This window comes from Botrytis porri (assembly GCF_014898465.1).
Source record: "Botrytis porri strain MUCL 3234 chromosome Unknown BPOR_016, whole genome shotgun sequence".
NCBI classification, from domain to species: domain Eukaryota; kingdom Fungi; phylum Ascomycota; class Leotiomycetes; order Helotiales; family Sclerotiniaceae; genus Botrytis; species Botrytis porri.
In genome coordinates, this window is record NW_024066090.1 from 467,281 (window position 1) to 495,161 (window position 27,881).

Genomic DNA, 27,881 nt, shown 5'->3' on the forward strand with positions numbered 1-27,881 from the left:
CGGAGTTTATATTCTTTGTGACACGCTTTTCTTGCACTCGCTTATCGTGTAAGGTTACATGTTCATTCATTCACGTACTCACTCATCTAGAGTTCGCGAGGCGAAAACCCACGAGAGATGCGATTCTTTGTATCTACGTTTGTTTCTCTTCGCGTCTCGCTATCGTGCCAATGTGATCGCCTGCCTCCTACAGTTTCACTCATCCACTTTTGAATCATTCCACCATGATCAATTTCCCACCTATCGTTTCTGAAATTCTATTCAGATCAAAATATCCAACTCCTGCTTTACCCCATCCATTCATGCACCACTTAAACCACTATGCCGATCCTTCCCATCTAATCATCTTTTCATTATTCTGCCATGCATGACACTATTCCACCTTGTCAACTCCAGATGTTCAATCATTTTCCCCATCCATTCACTCGTCCATCCGCTCCTCCATCCGTCGGACTTGAACCCTTTTCATCTGTTTCGAAAATACAAAGTTTCAAGTAAGGAAAAGTTAGCCCAATAAAAAACCCTCCCGCCAGTGAACTTTTATTAAATCGTCACGTTTCCTAGTCTTTCAATTCGCCCAAACGCCATTATGCAATATGTTTTAATCAGTACTTTTTATACCTACAGCCAATAATTTTCCCTTGAAAATACAGTTCTGAAGGGCTTGGGTGAATAAAGAAATTCGTGTCATTCCAATCGCGCGATAAATATTAAAATGCTTTTTTTCGTGTATAATAAGCTGGGTATCCTGACGAAGTAGAAAAAAAAAGGGAAAATGCGGAAATTAGTCGCGCTCTATTTGTTATTTTGTGTTGTGTTGTGTTGTGGTGTGGTGTGATTATGTAGAGGTGAAAGGCGAGGGAGGTGAAGGGGTCCCATTCATTTTAATGAGGTCAGCATCGGAATTTGATGCCGGAATAGATGTCGAGGTTGATGTATTTTTGTGTTGTTGTTTTGACGCTTGCCCTTTCTCTGGTGTGCTTTTTCGAGTTGCGGAGGAGTCTTCTATCTCTTCTGGGATAGTGGCGAATTTCTTAAGAACTTGCTTCAGAGCTGGTCGTCGAATAGGTTTACTTTGAAACATTAGTCTTCCGATTGTAATGAAAATAAGTGGAAGGAAAATAAACCTTAGGAAATGATCCATTCCGGACTCATAGCATTCTTTGACATTACTCTCTTCGGCAAAAGCGGTCAGTGCTACAATGGGCGCAGAATAACCCATTTCTCTGATTAATCTCGTGCTTTGCAGTCCATCCAGATTTGGCATTTGGATATCCATAAAGATCAAGTTGAAGAACTTGCCCTCTTCCATGCTTTGCTTTACCTTATCGTATGCCTCCTGGCCGTCCTTAGCGACTACCACATCATACACGTCTTCAAGTTTAAGCATGCGAAGAACCACCTCTTGATTAACAAGATTGTCTTCGGCAACCAGAACTCGAATTTTCTTATCCCCTACTTTCTCCTTGGCAGCGCGATCGATTGCGGCGAGTTGAGATTTTGCGTTATCATCGTGGGGTGGAGGTGTTGGGGACGATGTAAAGAATGGCTGTCGAAGTCCCACCAATCGAGGCTGAGTATCCATTGAATAGCCTGAACCGCTATTACCTTTTCCAGGGGATCCTACAGCTGCCGTGGCATCAATGGAACCCTGTGGAGTATGGCGTTCGATTTCTGATTGCGAAACCATGCTTGCGGGCCGAGAACCAATAACGTCAGAACTAGATGTGCTTGGTGCTCGCTCCTTGACGAATTTCAATGGCAACTGAACACTGAACGTGGAACCTTCTCCAAGTGTACTAACGAGAGAGATAGTACCTCCCATAAGGCCTGCTAACTGGGAGCAAATACTTAATCCCAACCCGGTCCCTCCATATTTCTTATTCAAACCTAGATCAGCTTGTACGAAAGGCTCGAAGACTCGCTCCTGTAGATGTTCGGGAATACCAGGTCCGGTATCCTCAACCTCTATTGAAAACCATAGAGTCCTAGCATTATTTGGTGGCGGAGTTGCCGATCTCTCATTTAATTGGACACGAGCTCTGGGATCCATAGGATTGATTACTAGTGCAGTACCAGCTTGCTTGGTATTCGAAGCTGTCCTTGAGATTTGGCCCGACGCATGCGTTGAAGTATGTCCTGAAGCATTTGATCCAGAGCCAGTACGGGTTCTAACATTTCTCCTGTGGGAGCTCTGCTTCGATCCCATGGAATTTCGGCTCGTGACACCATCAAATTGTTGTTCCATTTCGCCCATACATCTAATTCTGACTTCTACTTTTCCTCCTGCCGGTGTGAATTTGAGACTGTTGCTGACTAGATTGATTATGATTTGGAGGATTCTGTGCTGGTCACCCCACAAACACATATCTTTCAATCTACCAATACCATTAGGCCCTAGTGCTGGTAGAGGCTTTCCGGTCGGTTTCTCTAGTTGAGTTCCATCTGTACTTTCAGTGCCCAAGAAGTGAACTCCAAAAGTAATACCGCCTTCATCCACTTGCTTTCGGAATATGTTCTTGATCTGCTCCTTTACATCAGACAGCCGGAACTCTTTCTCTTCTAGATGCAATTGCTGGCCAATTTGATTCTTGCTGAAAGTCAAAAGATCATTCAATAAGTTCAACAAAAGATCACCAGATTTGTAAACCGTCTTCAATGAGCGCTTAATGCTTGGCAAATCATCCTCGCTCATGCATACGGCACACAATCCCAGAATCCCATTCAATGGAGTTTTCAATTCATGCGATATATTTGCAATGAATAATGTTTTGCTCTCATTTGCTGCCTCCGCTGCTTTTTTAGAATGTTCGAGTTGTTCCGTACGTTCAGCAACTTTGGATTCGAGACTCGTGTATTGCAGCAGCAATTCGTCGCTCATTTCATTGAATTTTGAAGTTAAATCCGTGAGTTCGTCTTCAATCCAATGTCTTCGATCCGGCACCTTTCCAGGAATTTTGAAATCTCTTCGTCTATCGGCTTCTAATTTCTCTGCTCTCGATACACGACGCCCTGACTGTGTTAATTTTCTCAGCCGGACCAAAAATCCCGTTTTCTTGTACCCGCTTGAATCACCCTCGCCAACCTCTTCGTCGCCGTATAATTCATCGTCTATACTTTGACGCGGAGTGTAGCCCGGTGGTTGAATGGATTGTTTCGTAGCATCTCTGAGCCTTCTGATTGGTCGAACACTGAAATGAGCCATTGGTATAACCTTGTCGTTGTTAGCAAATTTTGCATGGACAAAGTAAATCTGTTTCGCCAACAGAGACAAAATTCAAGAGGCACTGAATGCGAGTCCAACAGTCCGAACGAGCAGTCTAGACGCAAGCTTTGATAGTCCCATGTTGGATCCACTATCTAAAACAGTACTAAGACGTAATTGTAATCAAAATCGAACAGCCTTCCGTTGCCGGATTAAAGTCCGAACTGTCTATTGGAAACCACAGCGGGGATAAAAGTATATAAAAAAACTTACCACAATAAGGATCAATCCAAATGTACCAAAAACACATGCAAGTAAGATATTCCTAAGCTTGACAATGGGTTCCCAAGCTTCAGAATGAGCTTGTTCTACTATCAGAAGCCAATCAACCAGTGCACTTTGTGGCCTTGCCCAGCCTACAGACACCTTCACTCCTTGCTCGTTTGTGGTTGTGATATAACTACTGGCATTATTGACTTTCGGATTCTGTTGTCCGAACCCGTGTAGAACGGCCGGATATTGACCTTCGCTAAAATTCGAGGTTCCATATCGAGTTAGATTTGCATTGTAGGTGGAATGTCTATCAGTTTGTCCTTCAAGAGGATATGGGGGGAACACGTATTTGACGCTTGCTTTTGTCAAATTATGGAGATCGGGTTCGTAAGTTGCTGTAGCCGGTCTAGACACGTACGAGAACTGGTTCTCTCGTCGATTGGTTCCCACTACCAACACGATTCCTGTGTTATCCAAGCCTTCCCGAGAATAAATAACATCGATTAGCGAAGTCGCAGCTGCTACCACAGTCATATAACCTAAAACGTAGTCGGGATTCGAATTCTCGACAATTGGCAAGGTCAGTGATACTAAAGCATAAGTGCTATTAATTTGTAACGGCCCGAGTAGAAGAGCAGCGCTTTTATTCAGTGGATAATCGGCAAAGGCGTATACCCGTGTAAAATTCGTTCCTGGAGCATATGGGTCGGGATCTGTGGTTGGGATATAAGAGATATTAGGATACAAAGCTGCTGGATATCCCTGATCAGCATCGCCTAGGAAAGCGGGCTGATTCAATGAGTTATTGTAGGGCAGTTGTATATCTGCAACACCTCCAAGCGATTAGTATGAGTTATATCAGTGAGGGAAGATGACCTACCAGATGCATTAGCTGTGACATTCAATATCCCGTTGACCGAACCCGTCTGATTCCGCGAAAATATGATTACTTGAAGCAATGCAGATAGACCACCAGAAGCCAAAGCGCTTTGTACATCTTCTCTTGCTTCGTTCCACTCGGGTACTCCACTATAAAAATCGCGAATGGCTTCCTGGATAAGGATCCTAGTAACGATGGTTGAACATGTGGCCTGGATTAGGAGTAGATCGGAAGCCACTGAAGCGGCTTTGAGTGATGCAGTAAGACTGAGTGCATTTTCTTTAACGTCGACGGTAAAACTATAATTGTTGAACCAAGTAGCGAGAGCAAGCACAAGCAATGGAACAAGAGCAGCCACCAGGACAACCAGGCCAAGTTGCAGCCTGATACCAATCCTCATCTCCAGACCGTTGTATGTTTTGGCCGTCAACAATGGGTCAGGGAAACTGCCTTGTTGATTTAAGCCAAATCCGGCCTCGCAATCGAATGATTCCCTACACTCCCAAACAATTCTTTCGATGGTATGGTTTTCGATTTGCACAATTTCAGCTCGATTTCCTTGCGATGTTTCGAATTCATCAGGAGTATTGTATGGTCCAAGGAAATCGTCGAATGATTCTCCGAAGGTTACCGCGCAAGCCTAGTTGCTTGAGCTCTTCCTTCAAGCACTCCAAGAACTGCTCCACCCCGCGTTGGTGCTCAAGTTGTTAAATTTTCTAGTCAAAGTATGCGTCGCATATTCAGAACATATGCATCGTTATGTAAAGGATCGATTTTGAAGAGAATTCGAGAAGGAAAGGTGGTGATCGATTGATGGTAAAGATTACAAAAGATGGTGGTGGTGGTGGTGGTGGTGAGCGATTACCAAAAAGCTATCACGAAAGAAAAGATGTGGTGAGAAGTGAGAAGTGAGAAGTGAGAAGTCAAAAGTCAAAAGTCAGAAGCGTGGATTGGAGATTGGAGATTGGAGGATTAAAGAAAGAGAATTGCTTCTAGAGTTTGCAAGTGAACAACTTTAGACCAGGATTATATTATTTATGATTTATTTGGTTACTCCCCGAACCCCACAAATAGAAAGACGAAAGTTAAATAGACGATTTGCTTTCTTGAGACTCCAGATTAATGGGATTGTGATTATTTATTATGGATATAGATATGGAATAGATATGAATATAAAAACCCTATAAAAGAGTCCCAGATAGGTCCTTTTCCAAATAAACAATTCAAATTCAGACTGCTGTTCAGACTATTCGCTTCAGTATTAAATGGGATGAATGTAAATAAAAGTACATATTACATGCATTATTTACACTATTTATACACATTACATGCCGCCCACGGCTGTAAATTCACAATTCTTATGAATCTAGACTTACGAGGGATCAATATTTCAATCTAATATATACTAGGGAGAGACGGGAGGATTGAATTGACAAGTAATGAACGGTTCATTGTGGCGCTGTCCGTCCATCTTTCATCTTGATAGGTAGCTAGGTAGTAGTAGTATTAGTAGTCGACAGGTATCCAACACTCAATCGCTTATTAGTATATCATTCAAGCTATCAATCATATCACTGCCGTTAAGACATTTGTAGAAATTACCACGACAAGGGGCATTAGCCATTCCAAGGTTGGCATAGACATAGACACATTTCTTCGATCGGAATCTCTCCCCAGAAACCTAATTATCTATCGGGACGAGTGCATTCATGAATCCCACAGTATTACGAATCACAACTAACTATTATCTTGAAGCTAGATACCTAGTATCTCCTACATCGTACCACCAGTACAGATCACTCTTTCGACAACACATCGGACCAACAATCTCGTATCTATACCGAGTACGAGTGTAAGTCCTGTACACACACACACATACACACGTACACACACACCACCACCGCCCACTACCACACAAACCACTACCCACTCCATCAGCCACAACTTCCAAGCGGTCCCTACTCCCACACCAGCGTGGAAAACTTGTACCGGAGCCTCAAGAACTCTCCTCATTGGCCCCATGGTGAAAATCATCTTAGTCAAAGACAAAAACGGTTCTTTCATCCGCGACTATGCCATATTTAGTAATACCCCCATCTAACTAATCAAATTGATATGTGGGAAGAAACATCCAGACATCCAATTCATCCTCCTTGCTTACGGAGCGGAGGGAATACTTCTTAAAATCCGAATTGTTTTTCGCCTCCTTCCCCTTGATCTTATGGAGCACTAGATATAGGTATGTGTTTAGTGCTTTTTTGTTTTGTTTTTCGCATCTTGTACAACTGGTAGGTATGTAACTTTTAGATGCAATGGAAAATAGTCAAAAGTATAGCTACCTATCGAGCCCATGTACCTACTATATCAAAACTTCAATTTCATATCATCAATCATACAACAACAAATCTCAAAATACCAAGATCCCGAGACCGAGACCGAGATCATCTCGAGTGAACGGACCGAAGAGATACTTTCTTTTGTGAAATCATGGGGAAGGTTTCTAGGGAAGACCTTCCCTAGACAGCTAGGGCTCGTAGGTAAAATGCATACCTAGGTAATATCTAGGACCCGAGGATAATAAATCTCGAATCCCAGATTAGATATCTAAAACATGGGAGCATTGCATACCGCACAAAGTCTAGAAGTAAACAGATTTAGAACAATATTTCTCAATTGCGGACTTACGGTAAGTTTACTTAAGTCTACCAACACCTACCCAATACATCAATAAGCAAGTACATTTCTCTTAGTACTCCGTACAGCTCAGAGCTCTACACCTCCCAACCCTATTCATCTCCCTACTCACCGAACCTAGGTATTCTCCTCCTTCAATATCTTCATCAGATAGAGAGCTTCAACTCCTAACCACCTGATACCCATCCAGTATAGAATAGAATATAGAATATCCATCAATATAATCCCCATCATATATCAGACACCGGATATCAGACACCGGTCATCATATATCTACATAGTAATCCAGCAAAACTGAAAATATCAATCAAACCCATTTATATAGCCGCGTAATGAAGATATCATTTCTGCTTGCTAGAAACTCATTGGGTTGATTACGAGTATGGAAAAGAATGTTCTGGGGATTAGATGGATGGAAACTTCACAGATTATACAAAGCGGGAGTGGAAGGGGTGGTTTGGGATTTGGGTGATGTTGGGGTGAAAGATATATGTGCTGATTGTATTGTGCTTTTGTGGCTAGTGGTGAAGGATTGCCTTGCGGATGCAATCTTTTAGAAAAGGGGGGGGATTGTAATTCTACAATTAGTGATGAATTTCCATATGATTTTACTTCCTGCATTGGAAAGGAGAGAATCTGGGTTGATGCATGTAGATAATTTAAAACACCTATAGACATATAGCTTTTCACCTCCAAAATCCCATATCTCGCTTCCAAACTACTCCTCACAACCCATGATCCACAATCTGCATCTCAACCCCCCTCTCCACCACCCCCGGTCCCGCCATCTCCATCTCAAACTCCAGATCCGGCTGAATCTCCGCATACAACGCATTCTTCTCACTCGCCATCTTGAAATTATACGCCGCCTCCTCATCCTCAATGACATACACTCCTTTCTTCAGCTCTCCATTCGCATCGCGGGTCCCTCCGACCGCCGCTTCAACTTTCAATTGAATCTCGCACCCGCGATCTAAGAGCGCGAAGAGGAATCCCGCTTCGTCGACGGTAGATCCGGTGCTTAATAAGCCGTGGTTGAGGAGGATGGCTACTTTGTTGTGGGGACCGAGGGCTCGCGCAATGTTGGCGCCTTCTTCAGAGGCAAAGACGATGCCACCGTAGGAGGCGTAGAAGGCGATGCTGTTGTGGAGGTTGCAGATGTCTTGGTTGAGCATATCGAGGGGTCGACCGAAGACGGACCTAGGTATTGTTAATACTTATATGTGGTAAAGTTCTGAACAAAAGGCTCACCATGCTCGACCAGCATTTGTATGTGCATGACAGATAGCATGAACGTCAGGACGTGCTTTATGGATTGCAGAATGGATTAAAAACCCAGCGGCATTTGCAGGACGAGACTATAATTGCGTTAGTAACAACATCTCTCCGTGTTCATATCCACTATTTGCGAAAGGAAACTCGTACCCTATTTCCTCCTACAACTTTTCCACTCTCTAAATCTAAACACATCATATCACCAGCAGTCATCAGACCGAAATGTCGACCGAGAGGATTCATCCAGATGTAGTTCTCAAACTCTGGGTCTCGGACGGAAATATGTCCTGCCATGCCTTCGGTGAAACCGCGACGAGAAAAGTCTCGGAAGACGGCCGCCATGTGGATGAGGATGTGACGACGGTGAGCAGCATGGTTGGGAAAGGTTGGGATGCCTAGAAACGTTGTTAATGAATGAGCGAGTGAAGTACGAAGTTGAAGAAAACAAAGTCCATAGGGCTGAAAAAGAAGAAGAAGAGAAAAGCTTTTGTAGGCGAAGATGGACTTATATGATTATCCTCGAATATTCCGCATACTCAAGCCCAGACAGAAACCAACCATCCAACATAATAATTTCTATCTTGCACTTGCAAAACAGAACCACGCAGGAACATTCATACCTTCTACCCTTCACCATCTAGCTCCACAATCCCCCAAAGCTCATTTCAACAACACAAAACACTCGACTTCCACACTCACTCCTCCCACTATCCCATAAAAACCCTCCAGACACAAGGAAAATCCATCATATCTCACCAGACATAACCACACCTCCATGGCTAATCGCCTCCAAAGGAGTTAAATCCTCTCCACCATGAACATGTTCGACTTTCTCATCCTTTGCTATTGAAACATCCTCCCCTGTTTTCTTCTGAATAGAAAGATGTGATTCAGTCGCTGAGGGTGCCATATTTGCAAGTCCGTTATCCTTCTTTTATATCTTATCAAGAGATGATCTTAAGATGGGCGTGTAATAAAACTATGATCAATCCTCGTAGTAAAGAATCAGATATGCTCTGTCCGAATCTCAATCTCAATCTCAGATTTCCAATATCGCCGATTACGGGGTTTCTGGAAATATCAATATATACACTTCCACACACACACACACATACACACCAGTAATTCGAGCTGAAAACAGAGGTGCAGTACCAGTAAACACAGCACAAATATGGATTTAGATGGCGAGTCGATGGATCAACCTATTTGTTATAAACAGATTACCTAAAGAATACCATCTCCACTCTCGAGGTGTACGACGATAGTGGGATGGTTTAAGATAAGGCGATGATAGCAATGGTATTGAAGTTTAAGTTGTCGATGAGAATCATGTATGTAATGGTAGTCAGATGTGATTGATTGAAAAGATAAAATAGTGCTTCCGTAGTTATCCCAAGATGCGATGCTTATTAGATATCACTTATCACTCGTTTGATAGAGGTGAATGTGAGACTATTGTGGGCTTGGTGGGGTTGCTAATTGCGGGGTAAAAGTGGTAAGGTGTGAGAGGGCGAGAGGGGGTGTTGCAGTGAGGATGGGGTGGAATTTCCTTGTTTATTTCTTGTTAAGAATGGTCTTATTGTATTACAAGTTGAAATCTCTCATAGTTTATTACCTGCTATTTATAACTTGACTTTTTCATGCCCGTCTAAGGTATTCTCATGTGAATGCTCTCGAGGATTCTCAGCACCCGGCCCTGCATCATAGAGATATGAAGGTAGATTCTCTATTCCACGTCACACATAGCCAGAATCAAAGTCACTCAAACATAGTCAAAATTTTGAGGTATCGGTATTGAATTAGGTAAAGTTGCCAATAGCTAATCCCCTCTAATCCTCAACCGTTGCGCCCCTTCCCTACGCCCATACCGAAACGCCTCAATACCCCTATTTTCAACCGTTGAACCCTTACCCTATCCTATACCCATAACCAAACGCCCCTGTCTCCCATCAACACTACCCACTACCCAGCCAAAAGACCTCAACACCCCTATCTCCAACCGTTGCGCCTTTACCCTATCCTATGTCCATACCAAAACGCCCTAGCCTCCCATCAACACCCCCCACCACCCAGCCAAAAGACCCCAACGCCCTTCAACCCAACCATAACGCCTATCCCAATATCCTCAAGTGAACCCCCATAACCCCCGTACCCCAAATTAAGTATTATATATTAAATACTATACATTAAGCAACACGGAGTCTGCGAGATAATACTCGCTTTCCTCAATCCCCATCCCCTTGAGGATCCTGTCGCTGTCCAGCCTACAAGTGATACCCTAATGCCCTACCACCCCGCACCCGACCGACTTACCCCTCTCTAATCTGTAGTTGCTACCGAGTACTATCACCGAGTATGATGAGTGACATACAGACATATCACCACCAACACTCAATACTCTTGAGATTTGTACAGATCCCAATCTTTACCCCTGCAAGTACCATATTCTAATGATACCGGATTCCGGGGATCAATCGATTGGACGAGAGAGTGCGACGTACCCGACCGAGCATATCGAAATACTGCTCTTCGAATACGACTTCCGAACGCCTCTGCCGGAACGCCTGCCGGAACGCCTTTCATAAAACAGTCGATAATGATGTTGGATGTGCCGTTAACGCCGTCGAGAATTCCGTCCAGAACACCACCAGATCCGTCTTTCCACAAGCCATCGACTTACCTCTCCCAACCCATCCCCTATAAGCATCAGGCATGGCAAAATCCATGTTAATCAAGATACTCATGTTATGAAGACGAGCCTAGATGGGAGAGTGCGACATGTGTATATGAATGTAACCCGTACGAGACCCTTGTAAAGAAACTCCACCAAAAACGCCTTTCCACAAACCGCCAGACAGACAAACACCAGAACCCCATACCAAAACGCCCCTCCCCCCATGTCCGACTTACCCCTCTCTAATCCGCGAGTTGCAGATCCTAATCCATTACCCCTGCAAGCATCATGCATGACATACAGACATGTCAGTTACGATGCCCATATTCCGGGGATCAGTTGATCAGACGAGAGAGTGCGGAGTGTTGAATTCACTTGAACGCCTACACTCAAACCCCCCAGTAGCCACCCCTAAAATTAGCATTTCACATTCCCGAACACTTCATGTTAGATCACAAAGACTTTTTTCTAATGGTTTTTTATTTATAAACGTCCCCTTTTCTGTGATTTCCTTCATATATTTTCCACTTGTTTTTGGTATGAGTCCCCCTGAAACGATTGCTCATGCATATTGTTTATGTCCCCGGCCTTTGTTTGTTTTTTTTTTCGATTTTTTTCTTTTTCGATGCTTTCTTTTACCCTCGGCATAAGCGAGTTTTCATCCTTGAATTTTTATCGTTTTCCCCCTATTTTTCCGGTTTCGATTCCATGGTGGACGTACTTTCTTCCCATTAGTAATAAACTTCATGCCGTGACGCCTCCCATACTCAAACCCCGTGGCGAGTGTTGCCCAAACTCCAATGACATTTCTCAAAATGATCTTATCGTGCCGTGAGACACTCGCATCGAAGAAAATTCGATACTCGTGGATCACTTGAAAGATCTGAACAAATAGCACCACGGAGTTCATAATCCGTCGCTGATGATCATCCGATCTTTGCTGAAAGAAACTGCCTCCCAGAACCCGAGTCCCCTTTTGAACTTTTGTATTACCTAAATCACTGCCGTGCCGCTATTATTCCTTGCGAGCAACAGCAGGATACCCGAAACTCCCCCCTCCCCCACCAGAACGCCCAGATTAATCAACCACCCATGATCAGATTATAATAATAGCAAGTACATCCTTGATCCTTTTCCCAAATCTCCAGTGAAAAAATTAAACCCCCAGACTCCTTGCCCCTGTCTCAACCATGACGATTAGAGACAGCCCTCCCGCAATGTAAACATTGTTGCGAGAAGGTTGGGAAGGTAGTGCTTACCAAGCCATGGCGACGGCAGCGATGGCAGCGACGGCAGAAGCAGCACCTTGGAAGGTAACTGGGCCGCTAGTGGTGGGGCCATTAGATGAGGTTGTACCTGATCCAGCGGAGCCAGGAGAGCCAGCTTGACCGGCTCCAGTTTGTCCAGCTCCAGCTTGACCTGCCTGTCCTGGTTGACCTGCCTGTCCTGGTTGACCTGGTTGACCTGGTTGACCTGCTTGACCTGCTGGAGTCTGACCAGCAGAGCCAGCCGTAGCAACGACAGTTCCATTGGAGACAACAGCTGGGACAGTAGCGGCAGTGACAGTTCCATTTTGGAAGATAGGGACGCCAATGGAGACGACACCTGGAACTACAGAGGAAGCAGGTCCTGTTGTGATTTTGCAAAAAATGGGTCTAACAGTTGTGGAAACAGGGACTAGTGTGATCTTCACAGTTGAGGAAGCGGGGCCAGTTGACTTGGAGATGACTGATCCAACTGGAGTCACAGTGGGTGGTCCATCGACCTTGTTGATGATGGTGCAACCAGTTGGGCAAGGACTGATGGTGACCCATCCTGGTTGTGTTATAGTAACGACGGTGTTCTGGTGAGTGATGGTGGTAGGTGCGGGCAAATAGGTGGCGTAGGCGTTGACGATTTGAGTAATGTATGAAGCATTACCTTGGTCAATGAGGACGTTACCGCCGTTGTTAGGGTAGACCATTCACCACTTAATAGGCCTTTTGAGGGAACTCCAATAGACGACGACATACCTTGAAGAATAGCAATGCTGCTATCAGCGCCTACAGCTGCACCGGCGCCGTTGCCGTTGGCTCCTGCAACACCTTGAGCTACAATGTTACCATTTACACTAACTTGACCACTAACTTGGTCACTCTGGGAGTTTTATGCGGTAGCAACTCCGTAGAATGCGAGAATAGCAGCTGCCTGGGTTAAGATGAGCTTCATCGTGACTAAGTATTTCTTATGAAGGGAAGTAGGTGTTGTAAAGAGAATGAAGTGTTGTAAAGGGAAGGAATTGTTGTGAATTGTAAACGATTGACTGCCAGAACAAGCAAGAAGATTTCAACACTTTGGAGGGAGAATCGGTATTTATACAAATTCATCACACCCTAAATTTTAGTGTCTTAAGCTAACATCATTGTGATGATACCACATTCCAACCACTGACACTATTGATAAGAAATACTCGTAGCTCATGAACTATGCGCCAGCCAATAATGTCATTGAAACTTGGAAGCTCGACCAAAGTGCAGTCCTCATCAGAGAAGATCAGAGACGTACGGAATCAAGTGTAGATGTGATTGGTCATGATCGTGCGATAATCAGGTCCTGATCTAGAGAAATCTAGGAAGTGACATCCACTCGGGTCAAACTTGTAGTAGTCCATCAGGAGTTGCAAAAGTCGATCACTCTAAATGATCAATCAATCTGGTTTCTTGACATTCGTAATGATTGTATTGGCTAATGGTTTCAAGCAGGATCTGGTTGGCCTTGAATGCCAACATCTAAGAGTGCGGGGAAAGGGCATAGAGGAACATCAAGGTAAAGCTAAGTAGGTGCATTAAGTGCTTAGGGGACGAAAACTCTTAAGGAAACCCACTTGTCTCTTAAAACCGATTCTGACGATTAAACGTCATAGATAAGTGTACTCTCATTAGTGATTGCCACTCAGAAACCGGAAACTAGCATGCCATTTGATGAATGCCATACAAGGGTTATAGTTCCATTCCAGCACCGCGGATTCTAACTTAGAAGGTCGCCTTCAATCCAAACATTAGTCGAAGAAAACATTTTTCCCTCTGTGAAGTTAGTCTATTTGGCGATACAGATTCTGGTCTGGCTCCAGAAGGAGCGAATCAGTGATAATAGATAATGAACTGTGAGATGCAAAACACGATCCCCAAGGATACCGGAGTCATGTCCAACGTATATTCACGAACATTCAAGACCATGATAGATCCCAAGTTTAGACCGGCATCAACGGAAACTCACGGCATGCATTTTCGACAACTAGCATCTTTGAATTACCTTCAAAAACAAATAGGTTAGAGAAAAGTTGAAGATATTCCCGACAAGGTTGATTTAGGGTGAGATGTTTGTTAGCGACCTCGGTAGTTCGCGAGACTCAAGCTATTAACCGCCTAAAGTTTCCTGACTTGGCTATTTGGAGATAAATTAGTTTAGCATCATGTCAACAGATTTCCATACCTGATGAAAGTATGTACTTTATACAAGGTATGTAGATGTTGATACACCTTACTGACGTAGAGCCTAGTAAGGAAGATAAACTAGCAAGTTTCTCGTGAGTAATTGATATTGTCGGCACAGCGATTTCTTGGAAGATGTTCTCATTTCTCAATCCAAACGTAATCGACGAAAGCCAATACTAGTATTGCCTCGACAACCACGACCATTATAACGGCATTAGTAGATTGGTATTCGACAATAATAAGAACTAGCTGGTGACCATGACTTAGAGCTTGATTAAGGGGTTTAGTGTTAAGATCCCCGGAACTAGGAGGATGTCTGTGGGTCTTTTTAAACGCATTATAGTTTTCTCTTGCAACGGTTTCTTTTTTGGGAAAACTTGTATCAGATCGTTCAAATCCTTGGCTTGCATAGATAATACTCGTCAAAATTCATGACAAACTCTCGTATGCTAATGCTTTCGATTGGTTCAGCGAGGAATGCCATGGAGCCATGGAAATCATATGTAGATCATGCCAGACATTTCGCTTCCTGTAAAGTTCAACGGGGGACCGGAAGAATTACCTACTACTAAGTACCCAGGCAAGAAGGGAATTGAACTGTTAATTCCGTGTCTTCCGTAAGGAAATTGTGTTTGACGAAAACACCGAGATTTGAATAGTTTCAAAGAATCCATTTTAAAAGGAAAATAGAAATGCCATTGGATTTTATCGAGGTCACCAATACCAATAGAAGTTGTTATGGAAAACACCATCCCATCATCAAATATCAATGGCTCATCAAGGTAAGATTACATCTCCTTGTCAAGCACCCATAGGTTTTATGAAAGGAAACAGCGTCACCTTTACCAATGACTGCTCGCCCAAGGAAAAACACATCATCACGAAAAGAAGGAGAAAGAGATAGAAAATCAAATCCATATTAGAACAATTTTAGAAGATAGCCAAAAATTGTAAGTGTACCTAAACTCCATCCCTATTTCTAGATACAGTTCACCGGGTCCGGGATTATTTTCTGTTAACCAGTGTATTCTCATCATGATCTGAAATGAAAAATAGTGAAGCCTCAAGATATCGTACAAACAAACGCCTAATTGGATGCAATCATGTACTTCGATGTACTTTCAAATATCATATCATATCATCTGTAATTGTCCTCTGGCGCTGAGAATAGGCCAACTCTAGTTCGGTGGCTCTGAAAAAGACAAATCAATATAATGTTCTAACATTCAATATCTCAAATATGAGATATTAAATGGAAAATTTTGGTTGAGAGAAACTTACGTAAGGCAATTTTGGTATCACAACTCCGAGAACGGCGAGAAAGTTGATGATAAAGTAAGTGAGGTCGTAATGGGTATAATGAGTACTAATGAGGAACAAAACGATTGGTACACTCATGAGAAATTTCTTTGCAGGCGTGTATTGAGCTCCATTATCAATCTGTTCCCACATGTTCAAATTGTCGTAGGCTCCAGCGTTGAACTCAAATGGTACACCACGGACCCAATGAAACATGAGAAAAGAACCAAACATGTATGATATATTTGTTAATGTCCAAGATGTCTCTTGGGAAACACCGGGGATTATATCAAAAAGAATCTTGAGGCATGCGATTAAGACCAGATGTATTGTCCAAGCACCTAATGAATGAAGTAGTTAGCATTGAGAAATCAACATACTTCCTATCCCATGTAGAAATTATGTCATGAACATATGCTCCAATTGCTACATCGCACACAATCGAATCCAGGAATTTCTGACCTTTTGCGTTCACCCAGTTGGCATTAAGATTTGGTAACGCCGCTTGATCACTCATATGCTCAATTGTCTCCGGTGGCTCCTGATATAGCAAACTGCTCGACCGCCTCCTGCGTCCAACCTTTTGCTCACTCATTGTTCGATATGGACCACTTGGACGAGGTGGATTTGAACTCGCGTCGTAAGAGACTGTGCGAGGGAGGAGGAGTGGGGAAGACAGCTTGGCGGTGGTTGCGGAAGGAATTTTGAAGGTTGAGAAACGCCTCCGGGAGAGCGTCTTGTCGTGATGTTAAGATGTATATTCGAATTTGGAGAAGGGATGTGAAAGATCTGATAGCGGCTGTCGAAGGCTTCTAGCTATAACCACAACGTCAGCGATGAGCTCATTGGATGTTTCATGTAATTTAATGCAGTAAGCTAAGTGAGAAATGCGGATCTCTGATAGAATTGAGGTATTGACCTAGGTATGCATGAATTTGGAGAAAGTTTAGGGGCTTACTTCTGAGTACCTGATTGCGAGACAGTTTGAATGTTGATGAAACGAGGGACTGTAGATACAAGAATACGAGAATACGAAAACGAGTGAGATCTGATTCGAATTGAATTTGCCAACAATCAGAAGGTCTAAACGGAACCCTGGAGGGAAGCTGGAGCTTCTGGAAGTGTAGAGAACCTGAAGCTCGAGGCGGGAGGCGTATCGAGGGAGGAGAAAGGAGAAATGAAGATGGGAGACGAATCAACCGAGACGGCGGCTTACGTTGCTGTACAGACTGTAAGATGTAGAGATGTGTGGTGAACGATGAGAATTGGGGGGAGTTTTGGTGATATTGTTATATGGTGTTGTTGTTCTGTATTTAGTCGTCTTTCGGTCTTGGTGTTCTTGGGGAGATGGGGATGGGGTCAATGCTCGGGAGTCTGATCGGACTAACTTTTCCGCTACAGTAGATGAAGGTAATATACAGGTCGATAGATGAGTAAAGTGTACCTAGGACCAGGACAGGAATAGTATTCCAAGTAGATTTTGCTCGAGCGGGATGTTTCTTTCTTAATCCTTGGGTAGAGACTGGAGTGCTGGGTACTTATTATTTACCTAGGTAGGTAGGTAGTCGAGGTGGCATCCAGATCATGTATACTCCGAACTAGGTGAGTACCGTAATATCCATATACGGTAACATAAATCATGAGGTCCAAAATAAAAACTCGATACCAGGCAAAAATGAATCGAGAATCTCTTTGGAATGTTCTTTTAAAAAGGAGCCAATAACAAGGGTCAATCTTCAAGGATTATTTCCATTTATAGTTAGTTTCACCGAAATGAACAATATATTATATATCGTCCATTCAACCAATCAAACCTCCTCACCGAGGCCGATAATAATTTCCAGAAATAGTCATTTTTCGTGATATCAGAAACCCTCATTATTAAATTTCGAGACAAACTTCTATTTACACAGGACCGGCAGAGTGAGGTACCAAGGATCGCATTTCTGCGACGATACTATACGACAACTGATTCAACAATATATGAAGATTTTGAGGACATAAACTCTCTTTCGATTATATGAAAAACATTTCGATCTTCAGAAATTCTCTTGATTATCTGAACCGGTTCTTTATGTTCTACAAGGACAATTGAACATCTCAGCAGCTTTCACTAATTCTTCTAGGACCCCGCTCGCACAAAAGTACAGCCCTCTCGCCCTTTACCCGTACCCGTACCTATACTCATACCTATACCTATACCTCTACCTATACCCATACGCACTCGCACTCGCACTCGCACATTCGAATCAACGTGTGAATGTCGCATCTTATCGCTTTGGGTTTGTTTTGATTTTGATCTACCTGGGGAGCATCATCAAACATGGATTCACCAGCAGAAGATGCAGTTGATTCGCGATCGAATGTGGTTGGAAGGAAGCGTGCTTTACAAACATCCTCGGATCAAGGTAGAGAAGTTGTCACAATTGATTCTTCTTCAGATGAATCTGCAAGTCAGCCTCGAAAGAGGGCAAAGCCATCCAACGAATCCGCCAAAGTTGAGGTCGATCTCACATCTTCGCCATTGCCAAAGGAATCGATAGGTACTCTCACATCGGAAGCAAAGGCTGGATCACCGGCGACGTGGAATCAAGGCGTACAGAGTGGGCTGCGAACATCTTTCAAGAGCAAGAAACCACCGCTGTCTCAAAGCACTTCCTCAAAGCAGCTAGAACAAATCCCAAATGATGCCATTGAAAAATCTCAGGGTCGATCTGAGCAAAAGCCAATGACCAAAAAACAATTTAACAAGCTCGGGGAAGATAAACAACTAGCTCTGATGGAAGCAAATACTCAGGATGTTTCCGCGTTAATAGATCTTCATGGTTGGCCAGTGCCGGAAGAATTTCAACAGAACTGTCTGAAGTTCGTTGGAGAGGGACTGACTTTTTACTCAACTCCAGTGAAGAAGGAACAGCCTGTAGGACGCTATTCGTTCGGCGGCCGTGATGTTCAATTGCGAGAGCTTTACAGTGAGGAAGGCAAACCCATCACGAGTAAGGATATCACCTATTCTGATATCCTTCTTTCGCTCATGCAAAACAACGAATTTTTTGGGCGTGCGCTACCAGACAAACGTGCTAAGGCTGCCGTCAAAAGTTACTTGTCTTATTTTTACAACCACATTCCACAAAAAGAACAATTTATATCTTCTCTGGTGGCAGAAGCTCCGTCTCCAATCGAGGTTCTCAAGAACGCTAAAAAGGGCCGCCCACCAACTTTAGCTCGCGCAACGGATCATTATGATAAAAATGCTTCCCCGGCAATCATCAACGACGGTTCAGTCACAGATGAAGCTCTCATGAAACAGAACAATGCCTCCACTTCCAAATCGGTAGCAGAATCCAATGGCGATGAGGAGTCCACTCGGGTTGCTCCCACCCTAGTTACAAATGCTATCGATCCAACCAGAGAACGCACGATCCCCACTGAAGCCGGGACAGTTCAGATGAATCATGGTTCGTCGAACTCACTAGCCGGAAGTGAAATGGAGGTCTTGTCGGATGGTGGTATTGCTACTGATGTCGATGATGATCATGAGTTTGAGGCGGCACGCGAAATGGGTTTACGTCCGGAAATCCCTCTAGAAGATCATGCTACAATTCTGAAATACTTCCCAGCCATCGACGGTGTCATCGTCAGAAAGTGCTTGATCTGTGGCTCAAGTGGACATGATCGAAGTGTATGTTCTGACAAAGCTTGTTCTTCTTGTGGCAGTAAGGGTGATCATCTTACTCCAGCTTGTCCTCGGACTACGATCTGTGGTAAGTGTAGAGAAGTGGGCCATCAGATCTCACAATGCTCTGAAAAGCTGCGTGCTGTCAAAGATGATGTCAAATGCAATACGTGTCAATCGACAAGTCATCTTGAGGATCAATGTCATGTAATCTGGAGAAGTTTTCTTCCTGATCCAGATGAGATCAAAAAAGTTCGCAATATTCTGGCTTTTTGCTACTTTTGTGGTCGTCCAGGTCACTTTGGCCCTGAATGTGGACTATATCGTGGTAAACCTGCTTCTGGCGGAAAGTCTTGGTCGACTAGCAATATGGAGAAATTTCTTGATGGTCCTAATAGTTATGATGACTCTCTTTCTCTAGGAGGTAATGACTATGCAATTCCGAATCGTGGAAAGAAGGGCTTCACTATCAAGGGAAAAGCCAATGATCCCATTGATTTGGATGACAGCGATGATGACGAAGGCTTCATCCAACCCAAAGTCAACATGGCTCCCAGGAATGGTCACATTCAATTCTCCCAAGCTGGTGCAGTGCAATCTTTCAATCAACCTCCCCCTTTTCAATTTCAAGGCAATACTGGCGGCAACCAAAACAGTAGAGGACCTTCTGGAAACCATGGTGGCCGTGGCGGTCATAGAGGTGGCGGCGGTGCAAAGAACAAGCCGAAGCCTAAATCTGGAAACAATCTCCCTAGAGGTGGTAGTCAGAGTCGTGGGAAAGCCTATCGCGGTAGAGGCGGAGGCGGACCTGCTCGAGGTGCTCCACGTGGTCGCCGCTAATCTCCTTCTGTGGAGTCGTTGCTTATATTTTGGACTTGGACTATGATACAATGTCGTGATGATGGTCTGATGCGGCTCCATGCTATGTCAAATCCTCACATGTACATTGTAGAATATTTCAATCCGAAATCAGACAACTTGTATACAAATATCCTTCAGGATTCAATATCTCATTCTAGTAATTTTTTTTATATTCCTGATCTGGAACTGGAGAATTAGAGTTGGTCGATAGATTTGGTATTCGTATCGTATCGTCTGAAATATGATTCCGACGTAAAAACGGGAGTTGGAAGATCACGAGACTTAGACTCTTCTATACACAGCTACGAGTTTTAATAAGGTCACGCTGCATATGGGTAAAAATACGTTCTTCATGGATAATGAAAATGAGAATTTATAGTTTTGGTGGCTGCGTGTTGTGTTCTGAGTGAAGTGTGGTCTGGGTTGGTTTGTTTTAGAGATCTTTAGCCCACCTAGATGTTGAGGGATCAGAGATGGATGGATGAATTGATGAAATAAAGTAATGAATGAATGCATGGATGTGATGAAAGATGAATGTGACGATACAATGCGATTGGATTGTATGATTAGCAGGTTTTGTTGTTTGTACATACCTACCTACCGCCCTGGGTATATATATATACCTAAGTAATGAAATGATATCAAGATTTTTTTTTTACTTTTTTTTTCTTTCGTTGAAAAGAGAGTGAGGTTTTAGGGGAGAGGGGGAGGAGGAGGAGGGTGTCACGGATCGGCCTCAATCGCAACTGCGATCGCTCACGTGCGCTTGCACGCACGTGCACAATCACATGTACATAGCTAGTATATAGATGCGCTCCATAAGCGCTTTGCTCTCGATTCTAAGGATAAATTGTACCCTGTTCTCGCAATTCTTCTACGGAAAAGTGTTACAAAGAGTAATATAAATATAAATGTAAATGAATGTAAATATAAATAAATATAAATATAAATAAATATAAATATAAATAAATGTAAATGAATATAAATGAATATAAATGAATATAAATGAATATAAATGAATATAAATGAATATAAATGAATATAAATGAATATAAATAAATATAAATAAATTAAAAAATCTAATAAGTATAAATTTGAATAATAAATGAAAAAATAAATAAACAAATTCTAATAAAAGATTATTTATTATCTAAATAGGTAGGTATATTCCTATACTATTATAACGTATATATTTCCTAATATTATATTACGGTATACATGTAATTACATTCAATCGGGCTAGTACAATACTAAGCTTTAAGCCGATTGTATATATAACTTTGTAATATACTCTTTTTAATTCTATAACTTTTAATTCTAAAATTAATTTTTAAATGTTTGTTAAATTCATTATATTATTAAAAACTCTTTTAGATAAGAAATGAAATAATATTAGTATATACTTATAAATAAAACCCTTATGTATACTTTACTTATTTCTATTTAAATATATTATTTCTACTCTCTTATCTATATATAAACCTTCTTAATATTATTTAAAAATATTATCTTTTTTCTTATTTTTAATTTCTTAATTATAGATTATAATTTAATAAACCTTATAATTATAGAAATTTATGATAAAGTAATTTATTAATGAAATAAAATCTTGTTTTTATATTTTCTAATTCTTAAATATATTTTTATTATTTAAATATCTTTTTAATCGAAATTCTTTCTTTTTAATTTCAAAAAGTTTAATAATAACTTTTAGAAATTTAATATATAATTATTCTCAATTTAAGTAAAATTATAAATAAATAATACTATAATTAATAACTCTACTACTCAGTTTTACTATATTTATTTTAATCTCAAATCTTATGTATAAGCTATAGTATTACCTCAACTTTCTTCTTTCAATTAAAATATTTCTTTAGATTATATAATAATCTTAAATCAATTTATATATATTTATAACAATTTAAATAAAATATAAGAAGTTGAAGATAAGTTATTCAATCTTAAATAAAGAATTGATTCTTTATATACCTATATTATAAAATTTGAAAGAATTCTTTATAAAATAAAAGATTAGAATTAATCCGATTCGAATAAGATCTTAATCTTTTATAATAAATTTAATATTATTCTTAAAAAATTTTTTTTTTAATAATTTTCATTATTTTATTTATATTTCAATTTTGTTTAGATTATATAATAATTAGCTATATATATAATAAATGAATTCTCTATATTATTCTACTTTAATAAATCTAAAGTTTTATATCTATTATAGAATTCATTTCATTCTTAAAATTATAATCCAATAGATATTAATAATCTTAATATTCTTAATATCTTCAACACCCTTCTAAATAAAGCAAATTATATCCCAATCCTATTTTATATTAAAGTACTCGAATTTTCCCCTACTAAAAGAACTCAATTATATTGTTACAACGGATTAGTAACAGGCTGTAGAATCACTGATTTATAGGCTATAATGATATTATAGGCCTTAGTGATTCAGCTGTAGTATATCGGGGGACATTAAGCACCTAAGAGACGCTTCAGGTATGTATATAGTATTAATCATAGGATACCCTAGAAATCTAGAACATAGTTTTTAGGACAGTAGATCCTAGGAAAGACAGAACATAGTAAGCAAGAAGGCTTCACTAAAATTAATAATGCCTTAGGGGATTAGCTCTAAAACAAAAGAACAAGTTAGAATAATAGGAATTATAGGACAAGTGTTATGTGATTAAAAGTTAATCAACTTGTCGATCGATTTCAGTATGAAGGTTTATATAAGGAAGGGGTTTCATTATAATATAAAGCTTCGTACTCAAGAACAATCATTAATTTTATTATTATAGTTATAAGAATTGTAATTAATTATAACCATTTCGAAAGATCTCTAAACACTTCCACATAACCCTAGAGGCAGCTCCCATAACATATGTAAAGAAAACAAATATATTTAATACAAAAGTACTTTTTATTAAGTATAATCCTATCCACTTGATTTATATTAAAGCATTTAAGATCGAAAAGAATCTATTCTAATTATTATATTTATTTTTATTAACTTTTATAATAATAATAATAATAATAATAATAATAAAAATCTAAATAAAGTAATTAATAATTAATATTTTAAAGATTGTTTGAAAGAAGTATAAGCTTTTATTAACATTTTCTATTTAATAATAATATATTTAACCTTTCAAAGTATTTTATAAAAAATTGATAAAGGAAATAGTAATAATAATAATGAAAAAGAGTTTTATTAATTATATTTTATATTTAAATTATTTATTTAAAATGAATTCAAAACGAATTTTTCAAAAAGGAGGAGTAATATTATAATTGTTACGGGAGCTGCCTCTAGGGTCACGTGGAAGTGTCTAGAGATCTCTCGAGGTGGTTTAGACTAGACTTCAAGTAGGAATTCAATAAGGTTGTAACTGGTTGCAATTCTCGTAACTATAGTAATGAAACTAATGATTGTTCTTGAGCACGAAGCTCTACATTGTAATGAAATCTGTTCTCTTATATAGACCTTCCTGCTCTGCAGAACCTACAGTTCTGTCTTGTCTGGATCCTCTGGATCCTATGGATCTAGATGTTTATTCTTCGATCCCCTAGATCCTCTAGGTCCATCACGTGACTTCCTGACCATGTGACGCGGTATATTGGATGCCGTCGTAACACTAATTGTTTACGGATGTATTAATAGATGCCATATCATCGGTTAATATTGAATTAATATTTGAAGCAGAAATGGTGCTCAAAGTGTTATAGGAGCTGCCTTTAGGATCATGTAAAAATGTTTAGAGATCTTTTGAGATAATTTAGACTAAATTTCAAGTAGGAATTCAATAAGGTTGGTAACTGGTTGTAATTCTTGTAATTATAGTAATGAAATTAATGATTATTCTTGAACAAAAAGCTTTATATTATAATAAAATCTATTCCTTTATATAAATCTTCTTGCTTAGTGTGATTAGTATGGCTCAATACTAATTTGTTTGTACTTTTATGACTTAGTGCCTATCCCGCTGAGGCAAACTGAGCCAACCACGTGACTTAGTGCCCCAGTCCCGTGCCTATGTTGCGTCGTTCGTAACATATTTGTATTTTAATAATTAATAATTATTTTTTGAAAAAATAAAATGTATGATAAAAATTATAATTTAAATATTTAAAAAATATAATTTTTATATAAATATTTTTATTATATTTTAAAAAAGATTGAAATTGTCACGATTTTCGTTACAAAAAAACTTTCTTTAAAATAACTATTATATTAAATCATATTTCTAATAATTGATTAGAAATTCTTATTATTTATATAAATAACTATAAAGTTTTTTAGGAAAAATCAAATTATATTAATAAATAAAGAAAGTACACAGTTATACATAGATGAATTTTGTATATAAAATGAATGGTGCATGTATTGATATAATGTACGCACTAATAAACTACGTTATCTTGATGAGGAAAATTACGCCTCTGTTAACTCAATGTTAGTAATGTGTAAGGTTAGTCATTAGCGAAATTTTGAGGAGTCAAGGTTGACAGGGATTAGAACGAGATCAAAGAGCCATTCTACCAAAAGTTGACATTGAAGAGATACTTGATTCGAGGCACAGAACGGAAAAGGCGGGCCATGAACATTAATGCAGGACAAGTTTGCGCGTTTTGTAAAGTTGTTGAAATTCTGTCAGTTGTCGCCTTGGGATTTCTAGCTGCCTACTCATTTATACTTGTCAGACTGTTTTCTGTGACTGCAAGAATAACCCTATGCGTCGATCATTATAAAGACAACAAAATGTAAAGAATGAGAAGAAAAGAAGCAAGCAAAAATAAGAGAGTGCAAATCTGTGGCCTCTACGGGAGAATATTGCAGCTCTTCGGGTATAGTCTAGATCACAATGTAGAGCATATCAGTGATGAAACCCACGAACTTTTTGGTTGAAATAGGATCAGAAAATATAGAATAAGCTAAGGAGTAACTAAAAATACAGCAGACTTATTGTTCATCGAACAACATTGTCGGAAAGATCTATCGCCGATGCTCCTGAATCAAGAGAGAAGAATCCTCTTACTGATCGTCTGACAAACCCACCATTGCCAACGAATCTTTCCAAAGTCGAGCCTCAGCCTCAGGATCGTAGACATGCCCTGCAAACCCTGCACCTGTAATCTCGTGATTGTCATTCCCACGGGTTGTCTTTGCGCACTCAGCAAGATATTCTCCGCCCTTAATTTCCCATTCTTTTCCAATGGCGGCCCACACTGTTGTTGCAGCACCCTGCGCTGCCGTCTTCATTGTTTTGTAGAGACCTTCATCCTTTGAAATTTCTGCTACCACGGCAGGATCCACATGCTGCATGAGCCCCGTTGCGACAGCAATTCCAGGATGGACACTTGTGGTATGAAGCCCTTGGGATCCGTAGCGCCTCTCGATCTCGTTGGCCATATAGATATTGGCGGTTTTGGCTTGTCCATATGCAACCCAGTCGTTGTATTCAGTCTTCTCGAAATTGTAGTTGCCCGATTCGTTGATCGATGCTACGTGGTACGCAGAAGAAGAGACACTAACGACTCGAGATAAGAATTCAGGGAACCATCGATACCAGAATTGTCTTCTTCAGTTGATGGCAGTGCTGCTAAAACATCGCGCATTTGTAATGTACATTCATGAGCATCTGGTGTTGGTGTAAAATAATCGGGGAAAATGTCACCAAAGAGGTCCCGACACATTTCTTCAGGCACGAAATTCACACCTTTCTGAATAAGGTTATCCGAAATTTCGGGAAAGGAAACATATTCATAATGCCCGTGTGGGCACAGTTCATCTGCAATTCCGTTGGATATAGCGAACCAGGCATAAGTAGGCCATCGAGAGGACGGAGGACTGTTAGGCCACCACAAATTTTAGTAGCAAACTGTTTAATAGGTGCTTTCTGAGGTGATGCCTTGAGAATGAGTGACGATGCAATTATCAGATCTTTATTAGACATCGAACCCCGATAAGAATTGTGTTGAACAAGGTGGATAAAATGATCAGATGATATCGTAGGTATCGCTGATATGTTCATCTCGGTAGCGAGGCTGGTGTTATTTGCTAAAGAGGTGGTTGTTGATGCCTGTCTTTGGGGCGAAAATGAGATTAGAGATTGGTTGGGTATGTCCGCAGAGCTTCCATATGGCAGCGAAGAGGAACTTTCGCCCAATGGAGGGTCTGGTGTCAGGATTGTGTGATCCTGATTGAGGGAATTTTGGAGCCTCATCTCGTATCTCCGTCTGAATTTGACAACCTACAGCGTTTTTGCGTGCGGGTGCTTCAACAATAGCATTAGCTGATCTCCACGGTGTATCAGATAATCTTGTCACGAAGCTTAAACTGACCGCGACGCAAGCCGGACGTGCGGAGCCTACGGTGATGAGCTGTACCGTTGACATCTCGGAAGAAGACAGCGTTCAAGCAATGTATAAAATCGTATCAGAACGTTTTGATGGACGTCTGGATATCGTCATCAGCAATGCAGCTAATATGGAACCATACAAGCCGTTACTCGATTCAGATCTAGATGTTTACTGGCGAACTTGGGAGGTCAATATTCACGGAATTCTAAAAATCACTCGTGCCTTCCTTCCTATGCAGCTTTTGACTCGTAAAAGCAACAATGGCTTATGCACAATGGTTAATGTATCCTCTTCAGGTGCATTGAGCGCTCGTCCTGGAAGTGCAAGTTATCGGAGCCCAAAGCTTGCGATTTTGAGGTTAACCGAGTTTTTATAATTGGAATATGGTGATCAAGAATTTCTGACCTATTGTGTTAATCCGGGTGCGATCAAGACGAAGATTACTGAGACCGCTCCTGAGGAGGTGCGGAATCGGTTTCCTGATCGTCCAGAGATAGCTGGGGATACAATTACATGGTTGGCTGCTGAGCGTAAGGAGTGGCTTGCCGGACGATACGTGAGCTGTCCATGGGATAAGGAAGAACTTATGAAGAAGAAGGATGAGATTATAGAGAAGGATCTGCTCAAAATGAGGATGGCATTCTGAGTTAAGATCTTCTATGACCGCGTTGGATCATGGCTAACTACGCCAGATTTAGCCACATCCTTCTTGAGTCTTTCGACGGTCTTATATGATAACTCTCCGCATTCCTGATGCGATTGGCTCAGTAGGATTATTTACTTACAATGTTCTTTACCTACCTATCTAACTGGGTAGCAAACCGTACAACAGACCAAATTTCCCATTCCATTTTACCTTCACCGCTTCCTGGCAGAATAATTAACCTAGAACACGTGCTTAATCGGGCCGTGTCGGCTAATGGGACCAGCCTCGAGTCAGCCTAGTATACTTTCCATCCCGTCCCGTCGTTAGGACTATTTTATGGTGACCACTCACTTGTTTCTTTACCATCCAAGACGGCTCCCAAATCACTCAGATATATCCATAGCCCAGATACGACTTGACTACATTAGTTATCTATACCACTCTTGTTTTCTCACCACCACATCCCAACCTACCATTTCCAAGATTCCCCAGATCAAGCTCGCCCATTTTACATAAGAATCGCTGCACTACAACCTCAAAC

The 27,881-nt window shown here is 40.9% G+C and overlaps 7 protein-coding genes across 7 annotated transcripts; 2 read left to right on the top strand and 5 right to left on the bottom strand.

Moving 5' to 3' along the window:
- Positions 1-4: 4 nt before the first annotated feature.
- Positions 5-5,375, bottom strand: EAF01_010371 (uncharacterized protein). Its single transcript, XM_038918628.1, has 4 exons — positions 4,359-5,375; positions 3,479-4,311; positions 1,128-3,214; positions 5-1,073 (listed from the first exon to the last, which is right to left on the bottom strand). The coding sequence occupies exons 1-4, from the start codon at positions 4,756-4,758 to the stop codon at positions 839-841; spliced, it is 3,555 nt and encodes a 1,184-aa protein (XP_038765853.1). The 5' UTR covers positions 4,759-5,375; the 3' UTR covers positions 5-838.
- Positions 5,376-7,735: 2,360 nt separating this feature from the next.
- EAF01_010372 (uncharacterized protein) lies at positions 7,736-9,768 on the bottom strand. Its single transcript, XM_038918629.1, has 5 exons — positions 9,447-9,768; positions 9,084-9,398; positions 8,478-8,722; positions 8,304-8,410; positions 7,736-8,252 (listed from the first exon to the last, which is right to left on the bottom strand). The coding sequence occupies exons 2-5, from the start codon at positions 9,235-9,237 to the stop codon at positions 7,778-7,780; spliced, it is 981 nt and encodes a 326-aa protein (XP_038765854.1). The 5' UTR covers positions 9,238-9,398; positions 9,447-9,768; the 3' UTR covers positions 7,736-7,777.
- A 2,488-nt stretch (positions 9,769-12,256) lies between these two features.
- Positions 12,257-13,209, bottom strand: EAF01_010373 (uncharacterized protein; the record flags this gene model as incomplete). Its single annotated transcript, XM_038918630.1, has 3 exons — positions 12,257-12,921; positions 12,969-13,137; positions 13,162-13,209. 3 exons carry the CDS (start codon positions 13,207-13,209, stop codon positions 12,257-12,259), a joined length of 882 nt encoding a protein of 293 aa, XP_038765855.1.
- Positions 13,210-15,142: 1,933 nt separating this feature from the next.
- EAF01_010374 (uncharacterized protein) lies at positions 15,143-17,414 on the bottom strand. Its single transcript, XM_038918631.1, has 4 exons — positions 16,732-17,414; positions 16,236-16,589; positions 15,756-16,114; positions 15,143-15,666 (listed from the first exon to the last, which is right to left on the bottom strand). Exons 2-4 carry the CDS (start codon positions 16,366-16,368, stop codon positions 15,613-15,615), a joined length of 546 nt encoding a protein of 181 aa, XP_038765856.1. The 5' UTR covers positions 16,369-16,589; positions 16,732-17,414; the 3' UTR covers positions 15,143-15,612.
- A 682-nt stretch (positions 17,415-18,096) lies between these two features.
- EAF01_010375 (uncharacterized protein) lies at positions 18,097-20,289 on the top strand (the record flags this gene model as incomplete). The annotated part of the gene is made up of 1 exon (XM_038918632.1): positions 18,097-20,289. The coding sequence occupies one exon, from the start codon at positions 18,097-18,099 to the stop codon at positions 20,287-20,289; it is 2,193 nt and encodes a 730-aa protein (XP_038765857.1).
- A 5,077-nt stretch (positions 20,290-25,366) lies between these two features.
- EAF01_010376 (uncharacterized protein) lies at positions 25,367-26,028 on the bottom strand (the record flags this gene model as incomplete). Its single annotated transcript, XM_038918633.1, has 2 exons — positions 25,367-25,836; positions 25,902-26,028. 2 exons carry the CDS (start codon positions 26,026-26,028, stop codon positions 25,367-25,369), a joined length of 597 nt encoding a protein of 198 aa, XP_038765858.1.
- A 330-nt stretch (positions 26,029-26,358) lies between these two features.
- On the top strand, positions 26,359-27,340 carry EAF01_010377 (uncharacterized protein; the record flags this gene model as incomplete). The annotated part of the gene is made up of 3 exons (XM_038918634.1): positions 26,359-26,512; positions 26,592-27,020; positions 27,090-27,340. The coding sequence occupies 3 exons, from the start codon at positions 26,359-26,361 to the stop codon at positions 27,338-27,340; spliced, it is 834 nt and encodes a 277-aa protein (XP_038765859.1).
- Positions 27,341-27,881: the final 541 nt, after the last annotated feature.